General features: G+C 51.8%; 1 protein-coding gene across 2 annotated transcripts; it reads left to right on the top strand.

The window, feature by feature from the left end:
* The first annotated feature begins 685 nt into the window (after nucleotides 1–685).
* RETSAT (retinol saturase) lies at nucleotides 686–14,963 on the top strand. Of its 2 annotated transcripts, XM_053890892.1 has the most exons (12): nucleotides 1,001–1,084; nucleotides 3,475–3,607; nucleotides 4,076–4,258; nucleotides 4,600–4,841; nucleotides 5,373–5,574; nucleotides 6,043–6,240; nucleotides 8,201–8,320; nucleotides 12,276–12,414; nucleotides 12,637–12,746; nucleotides 12,827–12,993; nucleotides 13,209–13,368; nucleotides 13,624–14,963. In XM_053890892.1, the coding sequence occupies exons 3-12, from the start codon at nucleotides 4,114–4,116 to the stop codon at nucleotides 13,755–13,757; spliced, it is 1,617 nt and encodes a 538-aa protein (XP_053746867.1). In that variant the 5' UTR covers nucleotides 1,001–1,084; nucleotides 3,475–3,607; nucleotides 4,076–4,113; the 3' UTR covers nucleotides 13,758–14,963. The 2 variants fall into 2 exon arrangements, with proteins under 2 accessions (XP_019298947.2, XP_053746867.1); XM_019443402.2 differs by lacking the exon at nucleotides 3,475–3,607 and having other exon boundaries at nucleotides 686–1,084.
* Nucleotides 14,964–15,140: the final 177 nt, after the last annotated feature.

Here is a 15,140-nt window from a genome sequence, read left to right as displayed (position 1 = left end):
AGCTTTCACTCTCTGAATAGGTATTTAATACAGAAACTGGGTCCATACGTTAAATACAAATGACCACGTAGGTCTGACAGTCCTTCTTTAATCCTTTCATCAGGCTTGTCGCTGGCAGCTCCCCGACCCTCACTACCCCACGGAAGGAGGGTAGGTGCCGTGGGGCCCCAACCTGCGGCTTGGGGCCCGCCGCAGGCAACGCCATCCACTGGGCCGCCGCGGTCGGGGGCGGAACGTTTGGCCATCGCGGGATGGGGGGGGGGGGGGGGGGGCGGCACAGGGCTAGGTGCTCGCCGGCTGTGACTCGCGATCTCAGCAGGAATCTCACTCCATCAAGAAACCCCGCCAGACTGGGGCTGTGTGGATTCCGGACGGAAACCTCCTCGCCACTAGGTACTGAAAACAGGTAAGCAACTTGCCTCGGGTCATTCGGCGAGCCCTCGGCAGAGCGCGGACCAGAACCCAGGCATCCTGGGTCCCGGACGGGATTCTCTCTCGGGCCTGCAGCTCCCAGGCTTGTCTAGGTCCGGGACGACCATCTCCACTTCACGCGTCCTCCGCAGAGTTGGGGGCTCGCGGGCCGCGACCAAGGCTCCCGGGCCTTCCCAGTCTCCGTCAGCCCCCGGCCGCCCCGCGCGTGCGCACGGCGTCCCGGCTCAGCCTCCGGGCCCGGAGAGCCCCGCCTCCCGGCAGCCTGGGAAACTTGGAGCTGCAGGAGTACGAGCCGCCCGGAGGGCCAGTCCGCGCCGGACTCCTGGCTCCAGGCCGGAAAGGTTCTGGCTGATCAAAGGTCGATATTGCCTCCGCCTCCTGGCCGGGAAGGATAAATACGAGCGGCGGAGGCGCAGCAGTACAGGCTGGGGGTCGTGGCTGCGGACCCCGTCCTTGGGCCCCGCCGGCGCTATGTGGCTTTCGCTGCTGCTGCTGCTGCTGCTGCTGGTTGTGCCGCTGTTGGCGGTCCTCTGCAAAGGGCACCTGCGGCCGTTCGCAGGCAGCTCCCCGAACCCCTTCTCCGAGGACGTCAGGCGGCCCTCCGCGCCGCTGGTGACCGACAAAGAGGCCAGGAAAAAGGTTCTCAAGCAAGGTCAGCGAAAAGGGCTCCAAGGCTGTACTTGGGCGGCCTCTCAGGTTTGCGTTCCGATTCCAACACGGCGATCCGCTGCCCACCTGGGCCTCAGTTTCCCCATATGTAAAGTGCTGGGAGGGCTTCCTTGAAAGTGGAGGCGCCCCGCTTTCGTGTCTCCTACCGGTGACAGACTTTGCCCAAGCAGGCCCCCAGGCCATAGTGGCCCCACGGGCGGGGGTCCTGTCCTCCGCTTGCTGAGGTCATGGCGATGAAGTTTTGGGGGTGATGGTGGGGTGGTCCTGAGCCTGGGGCCAAGAAAAAATTCTTGGTGCCAAAAGGTGATTTTATTAAAGCACAGGGACGGGACCCATGGGCAGGAAGAGCTGCACTGAGGTTGTGACAGTTAACTCATTATATACCCTCAGGTTGGGAGGGGGTCAGGGATAGAGTAAGTCGCTAAGGTATTTTGGAAGCAAGGTTTCTAGGACCTTGAGGGGCGAGCTGTTGCTAGGGAAACACCAATTACCGTTTAACAGAACCTCAGTCATGAGAGGTTCTATTACATCTATACATAGATGTATATTGGGAGGCCATACGCTTGGAGTATGATTGCCAACATATATTTTGGGGTAATTGAGATAAAGGAAGTAGACTTACAAGATGGGTCCTCAAGGTTGTGACAATGCTAAGCTCAGGTTCTCTTTTGCCCCTAGCAAAGTGCCATCATTGAAACAGCTAAGCTCCGACAAGGAGGTCACTCTACCAGTTTCAAGGACTCGTCAATGGGCTGTAGGCAGTAAGGGAATTTAATTTTTCATTTGCCTTAGTTTCCCACATCAACATGGCAAGCACTTAAACCCTTTTCCTTTGTTCTTGGGTAGCCAGGAGTGTCCAAGGATTATCACACAGATCCCACCTGGAGTTGGGTGTGTGTGTGGGGGGGTACTAGATTGTGTTTTGCCCCTCAGCCTGCCTCATGCTCCCTCACCAATGGCATAGCCAGGAACAGGTCCACCACCCACAGGATACACAAGAAGAGACCTTTCCCCCACTTGGTTATAAGACCTTAACTTTTCCCCTTACTCTCCCCCATGGTTCAAGGGCATGGAGGAGCTGCACATCTCTTCCAACCCATGTGGGAAATTGTATTTCGCCCATCAAGTGATTTGAGTGGCTATGCCTCGTCCCAACTCTTATGGTTGGTTCTAAAACTTTGGGAGAGGCTCAACAGGGTGCCTCAGGCTGAGAGCTGCTCTTTGGTCAACCAGAGTATCTCCACTATCATCTTTAGAACATACTTTGGGGTTCCTCATAAGGTTTAAAGAAAGGGTTGTGCTGCTTTAAGAAAAAAAAGTTAGATCTCCTCTTTGATCTCCAAGGTCCCTCCCACTTGTAAATTTTAGAATTCTGTGTGACACATCTTGTGACACGGGCCGAGACAATACTGTTTTAAGTGGAAAGACTGTTAGTCTGAACTTCTGAGATGAGGGTTTTAGCTTGGATTCTGTCATTAATTTACTGCATAGCCATTATTAGCAAATTACTCCACTTCTCTCGGGTTGGTCTAGAAGTGAGATGACTGGGGCACCTGGATGGCTCAGCTGGTTGAGCGTCTGACTTCAGCTCAGGTCATGATCTCACGGTCCGTGAGTTCAAGCCCCACGTCGGGCTCTGTGCTGTCAGTTCAGAGCCTGGAGCCTGCTTCAGATTCTGTGTCTCCCTCTCTCTCTGCCCCTCTCCCACCCGCACTCTCTCTATCAAAAAATGAATAAACATTAAAAAAATTTTAAAAAAAAATAAAAATGAGATGACTGATGTAACTTTTTCCAGCCAGGTTGTGTGATCTATTAGTGGATCATGAACTGGATTTAGTAGGTTGTATTTCAAAATGTAGTAGAACAGAAAATATCAGAGTCATCATACATAGTTCTGTAATACTTCTATTTCAGTTATTGTGAAACTTCAACTCCCGTTATTTAGATTATATACTTATTTGTATTCTGAATTGTGATATAAAATGTGTTTTTCACTAGACGTTTTTCTTTTTTTAATGTTTATTTTTGAGAGAGAGAGAGACAGAGTGTGAGCAGGAGAGGGGCAGAGAGAGAGGGAGACACAGAATCCGAAGCAGGCTCCAGGCTCTGAGCTGTCAGCACAGAGCCCGACTCGGGGCTCGAACTCAGGGACTGCGAGATCATGACCTGAGCTGAAGTCGACACTTAACCGACTGAGCTACCCAGGCGCCCTAGACGTTTTTCTAAAAATGTTTGAAAAGTTAAAAGTTTCCCAAGTTCTCTTGCAGCTTGGAAAAATTCCAAATCTCAGTTCTTCAAGAATGATCTTTAAAGAACAGATCATGTTTTGAAGTGCCCACGTGGCACCATGTGCTGTCCTTTTATCTTGCTTAGGTGCTGATCCCTTAGTTCTGCCTCCAGACTTCTCTGATATGAAAGGGTGGTGCAATGATTTCTCAGCTCTGTCCTGCTCAAGCCTCTGCTTCAGGATCTTGAAGAACCATCATAGGACCAGGCTGTTCCACTGGTGCCTACAGACCCTGTATTTTTCAAAGATAACCGACTTGTGAATGGACAATTCCAAGAGCCACAGTCTGCCCACAGCACTCTCCTGTGTCCCCCGTTTCCTTGTTTCTTTCTTCCCTAGCTCTCTATCTGCACTTAAGTTTCTCAGCCTGTATTATTATTGTCAGCTTTCTATTTCTGTTTGTGATTTGTTTGCTTTCTTTAAAGTAGGTAAAATCCCCAGGTACATACTGGTTTTAGTTAAATCGGCTCCAGTAAAACCAAATCACTGTCTTTAATCCGCCTGGCTGGTCCTGAGTATTTCCCAGGTGCAATGTTTGAGATATTTTAGTCGGTTGCTCCATGCCAAACTGCACTGGAGTTTTCTTGCATTGCATAAGCTAGCAGAGCCTTCCTTGGTTTCCGTGTCTTTGCTCTTTTGCTGCCCCTGCCTGAGAAGCTCACCCTCCAACTCTTCCCTCTGCTGCAGCTTTCTCAGTCAGCCGAGTGCCAAAGAAGCTGGATGCAATGGTGATCGGCAGTGGCTTTGGGGGCCTGGCTGCAGCTGCGATTCTAGCCAAAGCTGGCAAGCGAGTTCTGGTACTGGAACAACATACCAAGGCAGGAGGCTGTTGTCATACTTTTGGAAAGAATGGCCTGGAATTTGACACAGGTAAGGCTTGTGTGGGAAGGGGTTGGGAACATGGCTGTATCTTTAGGAGGCTTGGAGCAGCCACTGTGGGATGACACTGGACGTTTCTGTTGTTCTGGAGGCCCCAGCTTCTCTCTGGGCACCACTTTCTTTGTCTGACAGCCATCACCGCAGGGAGCTGAACTGGGTGGAGATCTGGTGGTTTCTGCTGCAGCACCTCCCCACAGAAAGTTGTGGGTAGCACTCTCCGGGCACGGACTCAGCCATGCAGGACTACCTCTTTCCTTTCGCTTCTTTTATCTACCGTTCCAGGGATCGGCTCCCTTATCCCTATGACACCTTGTTCTTCTGTCTCCCAACAGGAATCCATTATGTCGGGCACATGCAAGAGGGCAAGAGTAGCCGTTTTATCCTGGACCAGATCACTGAGGGGCAGCTGGAATGGGTCGCCTTGTCTTTTCCGTTTGACATCATGGTACTAGAAGGACCCAACGGCCGAAAAGAGTTCCCCATGTACAGTGGGAAGAAAGCTTACATTCAGGGCCTCAAGGAGAAGTTTCCCCAGGAGGAAGCTGCCATTGACAAATATATAAAGCTGGTTAAGGTAACATGGATGTGCTGAGGACCCCCCCACCCCCACCCCCCGTTTATTCCCGACAAGGCTGACCTTCATTAGTGCAGTGACCGGTGGGCGAGGCGGAAAGGGAGGACCGGTCAAGTCTGCCCTGAACTTAGCCCTACCCTAGTTGGCCTCTGCCCAGCTGGGCCCTTTCTCTGGAGGCTGGACTTGACAGCAGCCACTCTCACTTTGGCCTCTGGCGGGAGGGGTTGGGGGGAGGACAGGAACCGTGTTCTCCTTTTGGACTAAGCTGGCTTCTGTGTGGTCAGATCACACCTGTTTTTACTTCATCTGAGACCAGATGGGATTTTTCGAAAGGAATTTGGGCAGGAAACCGAAATGCAGAAAAGGACTCATCTGAATGTGGAATGGGAAAAATTCACAGAGTACAGATTTTTAAAAATCCAAGTTCGGCCAGGGCTAAATGTTGCTGGGCCCCGGTGCTGGGCTGGTGCGCAGGCTATTGGAATGGTGATTCCGTTACAGTGGCTCCTCGCTGCTTATTTTTTTCCTCAGGCGGTGTCCCACGGAGTCGTCCTGGCCATCTTGTTGAAGACCCTCCCATTGCGCATAGCTCAGCTGCTCAGCAAGTGGGGGCCGCTCACCCATTTCTCTGCCTTTCTTCGTGCTTCCACCCAGAGCCTGGATGAGGTCCTGCGGCAGCTGCCGGCCTCCCCGGAGCTCCGGGCGGTGCTCAGCTACATCTTCCCCACTTACGGTGGGTACTGGCCTGGAGTCCTGGGCGGCTCCTGGAGGAGGAGGTGTTGCCCTCTTGGCTCTCAGTCTTTCTTCCTGAACCTGCCTGACTGACTGAAGTGGAGCAGGATAAACCCAAGGCCCTCTGGAGCTCTTGGGTGAGAAGTCTGTCCACCTACCTGCTGGACTCCCTGGCACACATTCCCTGCGCCATGCCCTGGATGCTTTTCCTTTTCAGCCAACCGTGTCCTCCCTCGTCTCAGCAGCATGTCACTCTGAGGGAGGACATTCCCACTGGCCCCCGGATCTGTAAGGTACCCTGTGTTTGGATGGCAATAGATAGGCCCTCTGGCTGCCCTTAGCCCTGGGGATCATTTGGATCCTGGGGTGGGCAGACGGAGGCTTGCGTGCTTTTTGACAGGAATCTGTCTTCCTCTTTAAATGCTGCTGCCGCCTGCTCTTGCCTCATCGCCCCTTCCTTCCTTCTGAGGTGTGACCCCCAGGCACAGTGCCTTCTCCATGCACGCTCTGGTGACGAACCACTACATGGAAGGGGCCTTTTATCCCCGAGGGGGTACCAGTGAGATCGCTTTCCACACCATCCCTGTGATTCAGCGGGCCGGGGGCGCTGTCCTGACCAGCGCTACTGTGCAGAGTGTGTTGCTGGACTCCACTGGGAAAGCCTGTGGTGAGAGCCCCGCATCGTGCTTCATGGCTCCTGGGCTGGGGTGGGAGAGAAGTGGGGTGCAGAGAGAAACAAGCACAAGGTATAGAAAAACCGACCTCCTCACGGGGAGTTCAGGGCTAAAATTGCCCAGAGCAGGGGCTCAGGGAAAGCGATTAGAAAGGACGCAGGAAGGATAAAGGATTGCATGGTCCCCAAAGACCAGTATTTGATCATTTATTCCATAGGTAAAAATAGGGATCCAGTAATCCAAGATCCCCTTGAATGTAGGGGCTGTGCCTTTTTTTTTTTAAAGTTTATTTATTTTGAGAGAGAGAGAGAGAGAGCGCACACCAATAGGGGAGGGGCAGAGAGAGACGGAGAGGAAGAGAACCCAAGCAGGCTGTGCACCACCAGCACACAGCCTGACGTGGAGCTCGAACCCACAAACTGTGAGATCATGACCTGAGCCAAAGTCAAGAGCCAGATGCTTAACTGACTGAGCCATCCGGGTGCCCTGGGGGCTGTGTCTTTATGCCTGTAGATCTTACCACATAATAGAGGCTCCATACATGTTTGTTTAGTGATTGGTGGGATGAATAAATAACCTGGGCACTTGAAAGGGCATTGTGGAGGCCAGCGAGATGCTCTGTCCTCAACCTGTAAATGGCAGAGTGGAGCCTAGAATCTCGTTATCCTGGCTTGGGTCTTTACTGCCACCTGCCCAGAGCATCAGAATTCCACCGTGGATGAATTCTGTGAGGAGAGGGCGTGTGCAGGGAAGGACTCTGGTAAACAGAACAGGCCATCCATGATTAGGGGGTGCTTAAAGAAACATCAGGGAAGGAGACAGAGAGAGACCTGAAAGAAGAGGGCTGGTGTGACAGTGAATTCACCAGAGGAGTCTTTCAAGGAGGAGGTGTGTGGATGGCCCACTGCACAAAAAAATCAAGGGAGAAAAGGTCATCAGCGATCTCTGAGAATACATTTGTAGAAGAGACTAGGAAGTTGCTGGGTGAGACCGGAGAGGTGGTTGGTTGTGTGAGATTTTTCTCTGATGTCCACAAGCAAGTTCCTCTTCCAGCCAGAAGAGGTCCTTGAAGCAAGGTGGGTTTATCAGTTCAATTAAATTCAGTTCAGAATATTACTCGTATTTTTCAGGTGCTAGGTGATAAAAGATGGAGATAAAAAGATGAGATGGCTATAAAGAAAATCTGTAATTCAAGAAGTTTCTAATCATAGGGAAGATCATTGAGATGTAAAGTGTCATACAGAGGTACAGACTAAGGATGGAGGAAGGAGCGCAGAGGTGCTTGAGGCAGGTCATAAAGGGTGAGAAGAAGCTAGCCCGAGCTTTTGGGATGTTCCAGGCAGGGGGAACAGAATGTGCGAAGGCACGGATGCATGAAAGAGCTGACTATTTTTAGGCGTCTGGAAGTAGGTTGAACCCAAAGATGCTACTGTTTTTATAGGTCAAAGTGGTTGAATATCAGCTGTTTGATATGGTGCCACCTAATAGTTTAGTGCGTGTGGCCAGAGACAAGGCTGGAGACACAGAAGGGACCAGATCTTGGAAGGCTGGTACAAGACTTTGGAGTTTATCTTACAGAGGTTGTGGTGTCATTGGAGGGTCTCAGAGTATTTTGGAAATAGAAGTCTGGCAGCAGTGAAGACGGGCCTGGGATTCCAGTGGAAGGGCTTCAGCCCATGAACTTTGTCACGGTTAGTGTGGAGGTTTGGCTACAGAAAAGGGTGCCCACATGGTGTGGGGAGAGAGCCAGGGAATGTAAGTGCACAAGCGACCGTGGGGTTAGGCGGAGAATGCTTGAGGATGTTTCACTTGCTTTGCAGTTTTGCGTGGAGCCTGCCTGCCTGACCATAGCTGGGCTGGATGCCCAGGTCTAAGAAGATAAAGTGTAGGCTGGGAGAGATCTGTGTAAAGTCTGGAGTGCAAAGAACCTCAGCCAAGCTCTTGTGCCTGCAGGTGTCACTGTGAAGAAGGGTCAGGAGCTGGTGAACATCTATTGCCCCATCGTGATCTCCAGCGCAGGACTCTTCAATACCTACAAGTACCTACTGCCAGAGAATGCCCGCTGTCTGCCAGGTAAAAGACTGGGCTACTTTGCTCTGCGAAGCTCCTAGCAGGGCCCCCTCTGGGGCTAGCCTGCCCAGCCAGGCTGGTGTTCTTGCTCCTCTTGACTGCCCTGTGACCATCCTTAAGCAGAACAGGTGAGCAAGAGCACACCATCTTTAGCATCTGTTCCCAGCAAGACCTCTGTGTTTAGGGGTTGGGAAGCAGCTTTCTTTGTATTGAATCACCCCCACAGACCCCTTGGTCCTTATCTCTCATTCCGTCCTTGGCCTGTTTACCCCTTATCCCCTATAACCTCACCCGCTTTGCCCTCTTCTCTTTCAAGTCTGTTGCCTGTTTTCAGCTTCCCCAGATCTTAGAGCTAATAGTTCATGATGGTGGGTAGCGTCCTAAAGGAACGCTTCTTGGGTTTGTGGTACGAATCCTACTTTTTCCCCTGAATTCTTCACTTACTTTGAGTGGGAAAGCCTGGTCTGACATCAGTAAAGGAAGCTAAGGCCGGCATGGAGAAGAAAGTCTTGCTATAATTGTTGTGTGCTTTATTTGGGACCCAAGGTTCTATTTTTTTTTTTTTTTTTTTTTTTTGCCTCTTTCAAGAACCAGCTACTTGCTGGGGCTGAAGCTGCGGGAGTACCCTTCTGGCTTTCTTCTGTCCCTTGAGCTCTGGGCTTATGCTTGAAATCTGGGGCCCGGACAGAAATAACCCTCAATGCAGCCTTCTCTTCTGATAGGCTGTGTCCAAACATAATAAAAGCCTGGTTTTGGGGGGGTGAGGGGCAGTAGGCATATCTGTGGGTGAGCCCTTTCTCGGTAAGTCTGTGTGAGAGGCTTTACCTTTGTCGTGGCACGTGATCCTCACTGCCACCTGGGAGACAGATGTCATCATCCTAATGTTTATGGGGCCGGAGGAGAAGTGAGACCCATACGGGTGAAGTGACTTCCCAAGGCCACCCGGGTGAAAGCAGCAAAGCTGAGATGAGAACACTGGTGGTTCTGACTTGAAAGCCTGGGTCCTTGGCCCCGTCCGGACTGAGAAATGTGGAGCTTCACTCAGCTGGGCCTCAACTGGCGTCTGTTGCCAGAGAAGGCCTGTCCTCCCTCACGCTGCGTGGGGTGTGGCAGACTGGCCGGTGGCAGGGCAGCTGGCAGACTTTGCGTTTGGCACTTCCTGCCTCCCTGCCTCCCAGGACCCCTGAACCCTGGCTCTGATGGGTCCCAGTGCCCCTCCCCCTGCTTGCCTCCTCCCCAGGGCACCTTGTCAGGAGTTACAAGTTTAGCTTGCCCTCCCTTAGCTAGTTACAGTGTTTACTGCTTTTATGTATCTAATCTAATGGCATAAGCCCCAACTGGCTGAAAAACCATTTGCCCCCTTAGGAGGAGCAGTTGGATGTTGTCTCAGATGAATCCCCGTTTGAGAGCGTTTCAGGCAGTGGCAGCCAAGGTGCTTAACTCAGGAGACCCCCAGGTGCTGGGACTCCTTTGTTTCCACCTGCTTTGGGGGTGGGGGTTCTCATGGGTCTATCTACCTCTCAGAGTTGAGAACCAGATGTCTGGTGGCCTTTGGGGCAGGCAGTGCTGGCTGGAGTCGTGTGGAGGTGGGGTGGTCAGGCAGAGGGAGCCTCTGTGAATAGGAGCACTTTTCTTAAGTCCACTGCTGGGCCTTCAGGAGGTTCCTGGAGATGGTTTGGAGAGGAAGTTGTTTGAGTGGGGAAGACTCGTCAGACAGTATCAGTAAGGGAAGCTGAGGCTGGCATGGAGAAAAAAGCCTGGATATAATTGTGTGCCTTATTTGGGACCCAAGGTTCTATTTTTCTGCCAGGTATGTGGTTCCTGGACCCCATCCTTCTAGTTGGGAGAAAAAGGAAAAGGAAGGGCTAGGTGGGGTAGTTACTGTTCTTAAGGGCCTCTGGAGACCTAGATGGTTTCACTCCTGGGCCCCCTGTCTTCTCCATGATCACCCCCATCCCACCTGGAGAGGGGGAGCCAGCAGTGAGATTAGCCCCAGATGCTGGAACCCGGGTGAGAAGGTGCTCCTACGGCCCCAGGGCAGCCCGCCATCCCTCCCTGTGGCGGTGGAAACCCACATTCCCCTTCTGTCCTGATTGCACCCCCATGGCCTAGTGGTCTGTCATTCTCTTACTTGTGGTCCTACTGGAATTGCTATCCCGCCTCCTTTCACTCTCAAAAGCCTGTTTTGGATGATAAATCCTATGGTCACCCTACACATAGCACTCAGCTCTTTGTAGCCTCTATTAGGAAAGCCAACTTCTTTCAGGAAAGCCTCTTTTCCAGGAGACAGGCATCATATCTGATTCCTTGTAGTGTCCCCAAAGCCTAGCAGAGGATTCAGCACATTTTAGGTCCTCAACAAGTGCTTGTTTAACAAATTAAGCACAGTAGCCAGTGGCCCAGTTACCCCTCAGGCAGGTGGTGGTCCTGGGAATGGGAACAAAGGTAAGACTTTGTGGGAGCCATTTCCAGAAGGCTGGTCTGGGGTCATTTATTGAGAGGTGGGGGAGCCCAGCTGCTTAGCTCCAGGGGACATCAGATGGCTCTCACAGAGGCTCTTGCCTGCTTCTACAGTGCTCTTCCCTCCTCCCCTACCTGAACCTAAAATGCCAGCTGGCAGGAACAGTGTTGGCATTTGTTCATCTGCGTTGCTTACCATTTTGAAGTCTTGTTCAGCCTGTTTAGCACATTAGGAATTATGTATATTTGCTCATTAGATGGCTTGTATTTTTTTTAATGCTTTTTTAATTTTGAAATCTTCATTTTGTTGTTGTTGTTGTTTTAATGGTGAATCTGGTTGTTCCTTTATAGTTACTATTTGAACACCTATTTCAGGAGGGGTGGTATTTTTAAAAATTGTTTTTAACATTTATTTTATTTTTCAGAGACAGAGGGAGACAGAGTGTGAGCAGGGGAGGGGCAGAGAGAAGGAGACACAGAATCCAAAGCAGTCTCCAGGCTTGAGCTGTCAGCACAGAGCCTGACGTGGGGCTTGAACCCACGAACTGTGAGATCATGACCTGAGCCGAAGTCAGACACTCAACTGAGCTAGCCAGGCGCCCCTACATTTTCGTTTTTTTAATGCTTATTTTAAGGGAGGGAGAGAGAGAGAGCGAGAGAGAGAGCGAGCGCACGCGCAGGAGAGGGGCAGAGAGAGAGGGAGACACAGAATCCAAAGCAGGCTCCAGGCTCTGAGCTGTCAGCACAGTGCCCGACACGGGGCTCAAACTCACAAACCGCGAGATCATGACCTGAGCCGAAGTCAGATGCTTAACCAGCTGAGTCACCCAGGTGCCCCTAGATGGCTTGTATTCAATGTAATATGGAAATCAAGGCTTATAACAAACTACTGTTCGTATGTATGGTCTGTATAGTGTGGAGCCCAGTAATCTGCTCATAACTTAAAGCCAATAGGGAAGATTGCAGGCACTGAGCCAGCTTAGAGAAGCTGGGCCTCCTGGGCCTTCAAAGGGGCTTAGAGCAGAAGTGGGGGGTGGGCAGAGGAGTGGGAGCCCGGGGGTGTGTTCTTACCAGGCAGAAGACAGAGAAGAGCAGGCCCCTGTCAACACTGTTATTTTAGTGTTAAAATAAGAGTTGTGAAGATGGGGGCGCCTGGGTGGCTCAGTCAGTTGAGCGGCCGACTTCGGCTCAGGTCATGATCTCACGGTCCGCGGGTTCGAGCCCCGCATCGGGCTCTGTGCTGACAGCTCAGAGCCTGAAGCCTGCTTCCGATTCTGTGTCTCCCTCTCTCTGACCCTCCCCTGTTCATGCTCTGTCTCTCTCTGTCTCAAAAATAAATAAATGTTAAAAAAAAAAAAAAAAAGAGTTGTGAAGATGGCCAGATGCTAGGCTGGTCACCGAGGGTGAGGCTGTGGATAAAGCAAGCAAGTTCTTCTGGGGCAGGGAGTGGCTCCCCCTGCCGGCTGTGTTCACACGGCCCTCACCTCCACTTTGGCAGGTGTGAGGCAGCAGCTGGAGATGGTGCGGCCTGGCTTGAGCGCCTTCTGTGTTTTCATCGGCCTACGAGGCACCAAGGAGGACCTGGGGCTGCGGTCCACCAACTACTTTGTGTATTTTGACACAGACTTCGACAAGGCGTAAGGCGTGTGTGTGCATGTGGGGGGGGGGGGGAGGGTGTCAGCTGGGGCCCACAGCCCACGGGGCTCTTGCCTCCTCCCCTGATGCTGGAGAATCCGCAGCAGTTATGGAGTGGGCCTCAGCTTCATCCCTGTGGGGGGTCCCGGGGGCTGGCCTGTCCTTGGGGCAGTGGCAGTGAGGAGCCAAGGCCTGGCATCGGCAGCCACAGCCCTCGCCCTCAGGATGGAGCACTACGTCTCGATGCCCAGGGAAAAGGCTGCAGAGCACTTGCCCATCCTCTTCATTACCTCCTCCTCAGCCAAGGATCCCACTTGGGAGGACCGGTTTCCAGGTGGGCCTTTCGGTCGGGGGCGGCACGGGGGCCGGAGCAGGGAAGGGGCCTGGCATTAGTAACCCCAGCTGTGTCCCCAGACCGGTCCACGATGATCGTACTGGTGCCCACCTGCTATGAGTGGTTTGAAGAGTGGCAGGAGAAGGCAGAGGGAAAGCGGAACAGCGACTATGAGACACTCAAAAACTCCTTTGTTGAAGCCTCTCTGTCGGTTGTGATGAGGCTGTTCCCACAGCTGGAGGGGAAGGTAGGCGGGCAGACCATGTGGTAGTGACAACAAACCTCTCGGTGCCATTTCTGCTCTTTCTTTTGGGGAGGGAAATAAAGCCCTGAAATAACTAAGCTCCAGGGAAGGGCAGGGAACCCATGCAGGCATACAGTTCAGTTGAGGAGGACAGAAAAGGGAGGAAACGAGGATCTCACAAGGCCCCACTCCCACTCTGCTGCCTTTTGTCTCCTCAGGTGGAGAGTGTGGTTGGAGGGTCCCCGCTGACCTACCAGTTCTATCTGGCTGCTCCCTGGGGTGCCTGCTATGGGGCCAGCCATGACCTGGACCGCCTACATCCTCATGTGATGACCTCCATGAGGGCCCAAAGCCCCATTCCCAACCTCTACTTGACAGGTACACTGCCCCATTTCTCTAGGGCCTACAACCCCAGGCCTCCCGGTCACCCAAAGTACTCTGTTCTGTCTGCAGATCCTACTGTCCCCTGCAGCCTTCCACATGGGGATGGGCTACCCCAGCAGGCTATGGACCCTGGTCCTGATGTAAAGCCATCTGTGGGTGGCCTAGCTTGGAGGGATGAACATGAGAGCCTTTGCTCCCTGTCCCCCCGCTTGGGGAAGATGCTCATGGGCCTGTGCTCTTGTCTCCTAGGCCAGGATGTCTTCACCTGTGGCTTGGTGGGGGCCTTGCAAGGGGCCCTACTGTGCAGCAGCACCATCCTGAAGCGGAACTTGTACCTAGACCTTAAGAATCTCAACTCAAGGATCCAGGCTCAGAAGAATTAGTCCAGAGTGGAGTCTGAGGAATTTGGCTGGTGCTATGGCACAGCCCTGGACTTAGCCATAATGTCTTCCTGTACTCGTTCTTTCACGAGTGCCTCACAGAAGGCACTCTAACCTGTTTTTGATTTCTGAAGAGGTCTGACACACAGGTCACAGTTCTTCAATCACAGTTCTCAAGCTGCACCTCTTCCAGCTGGGCAGGTGATTGCTCAGAGCTAACACTGCTATCCCTGGTAAAAGGCCCGGGGTGGCCCAGTGACTTGGGCAGCCTGTTTGGTCAAGCAGTGCTTTGCACACTGCGCTCCCATCGCCTCCCAACCCAGAAGAGTCCAACTGAGTATTCTTTTGGTCAGGTGGACAGAACCCTCCATAGTCTTGGTCAGCTGAAGCAGATTGGGCCAGATGTCCTGAGGCTTCTCTTCCTTCATTCTCCTTGCTGCACCGAAGGAGTTCCATACTGCTGTTGGAAAAGGGTGCCTAGAGAGGTTTTTGTCAAAACCTGGGCATGGTTTTGGTTGTAGTTCCGTGGGTTCAGAGGCCCCCAGAGAGCCCGTTTTTGTTGGTTCCAGTGGGTCTTTCAGAGGGTGGGGAAACACCTAGGGTAGTCTCAATGTGGTTGTGGGAGTTGGGGGTAAAGACGTTAGCTAAGTATATATTGAAATGTCCAATTCACATGCAGCCAGGCCCTAGGTTTGTCTTCCTTATTTTCACAGTAACATTGGGTCTCCACTGGGTCAGCACCAAGATACCCTCATGGAGCTCAGTACCTGAGCCTCAAAAGTTTATCTTCCAAAAATCCACAGCAAAGGGTGATGTTAGCAGTTACGACACTGGACTGGAAAGATGAGTTCATGGGGGTTGAAGCAGACTGAAAGAACGTCCCAGGCCAAGGTTACAGCAGATGACAACCACAGAGGTAACTGATTGTAAGACAAATAACCCAGCCGCCTCCTAGACCTAGAACATGGGCTGCCTGGCGAGGAGGAGTGGGGCTGGAAATCAGTCAGGATCAGAATGTGGAAAGCTACGTAACGAGTGTACAAAGGTCAGGGATGGTGTTCCCATTTATTGGTACATACGGGGGGTACTGGATGGAAAGGTGAACAAAGGATGAAGTTTTCTTTTTTTAATGACCTTTCACTTGTATTAGGCCTTATTTCTATCAATTTGATTGCCATTTTAATAAATTTAATGTTTTTATAGCTTTAATATTTGAAATTTATTTTGGTTTCTGTGCAGTGATACAAAACTACATTGAAACGGCATTCAGAGAAGCTCAGGAAAACATTACATACTGAAAAATACTTATCATTAGACCAAATAAGCTTTAAAAAAATAAAATTAAGTAATCATATAGTTAATTTAAAAAAAGCTGAAAATATAAAA

Source organism: Panthera pardus, unplaced genomic scaffold (assembly GCF_024362965.1).
Source record: "Panthera pardus isolate Hobbes unplaced genomic scaffold, ASM2436296v1 HiC_scaffold_26, whole genome shotgun sequence".
Lineage (NCBI taxonomy): Eukaryota > Metazoa > Chordata > Mammalia > Carnivora > Felidae > Panthera > Panthera pardus.
This window is presented reverse-complemented; position numbering and strand designations above follow the sequence as displayed.

Bases quoted from the DNA above. Each gene is read 5' to 3' on its own strand.
- RETSAT (XM_019443402.2), top strand. From the start codon at position 904: ATGTGGCTTTCGCTGCTGCTGCTGCTGCTGCTGCTGGTTGTGCCGCTG. The intron at 4,842-5,372 runs GTAACATGGATG...TTTTTTCCTCAG, and splicing joins AATATATAAAGCTGGTTAAG to GCGGTGTCCCACGGAGTCGT. The intron at 13,369-13,623 runs GTACACTGCCCC...CTTGTCTCCTAG, and splicing joins TCCCAACCTCTACTTGACAG to GCCAGGATGTCTTCACCTGT.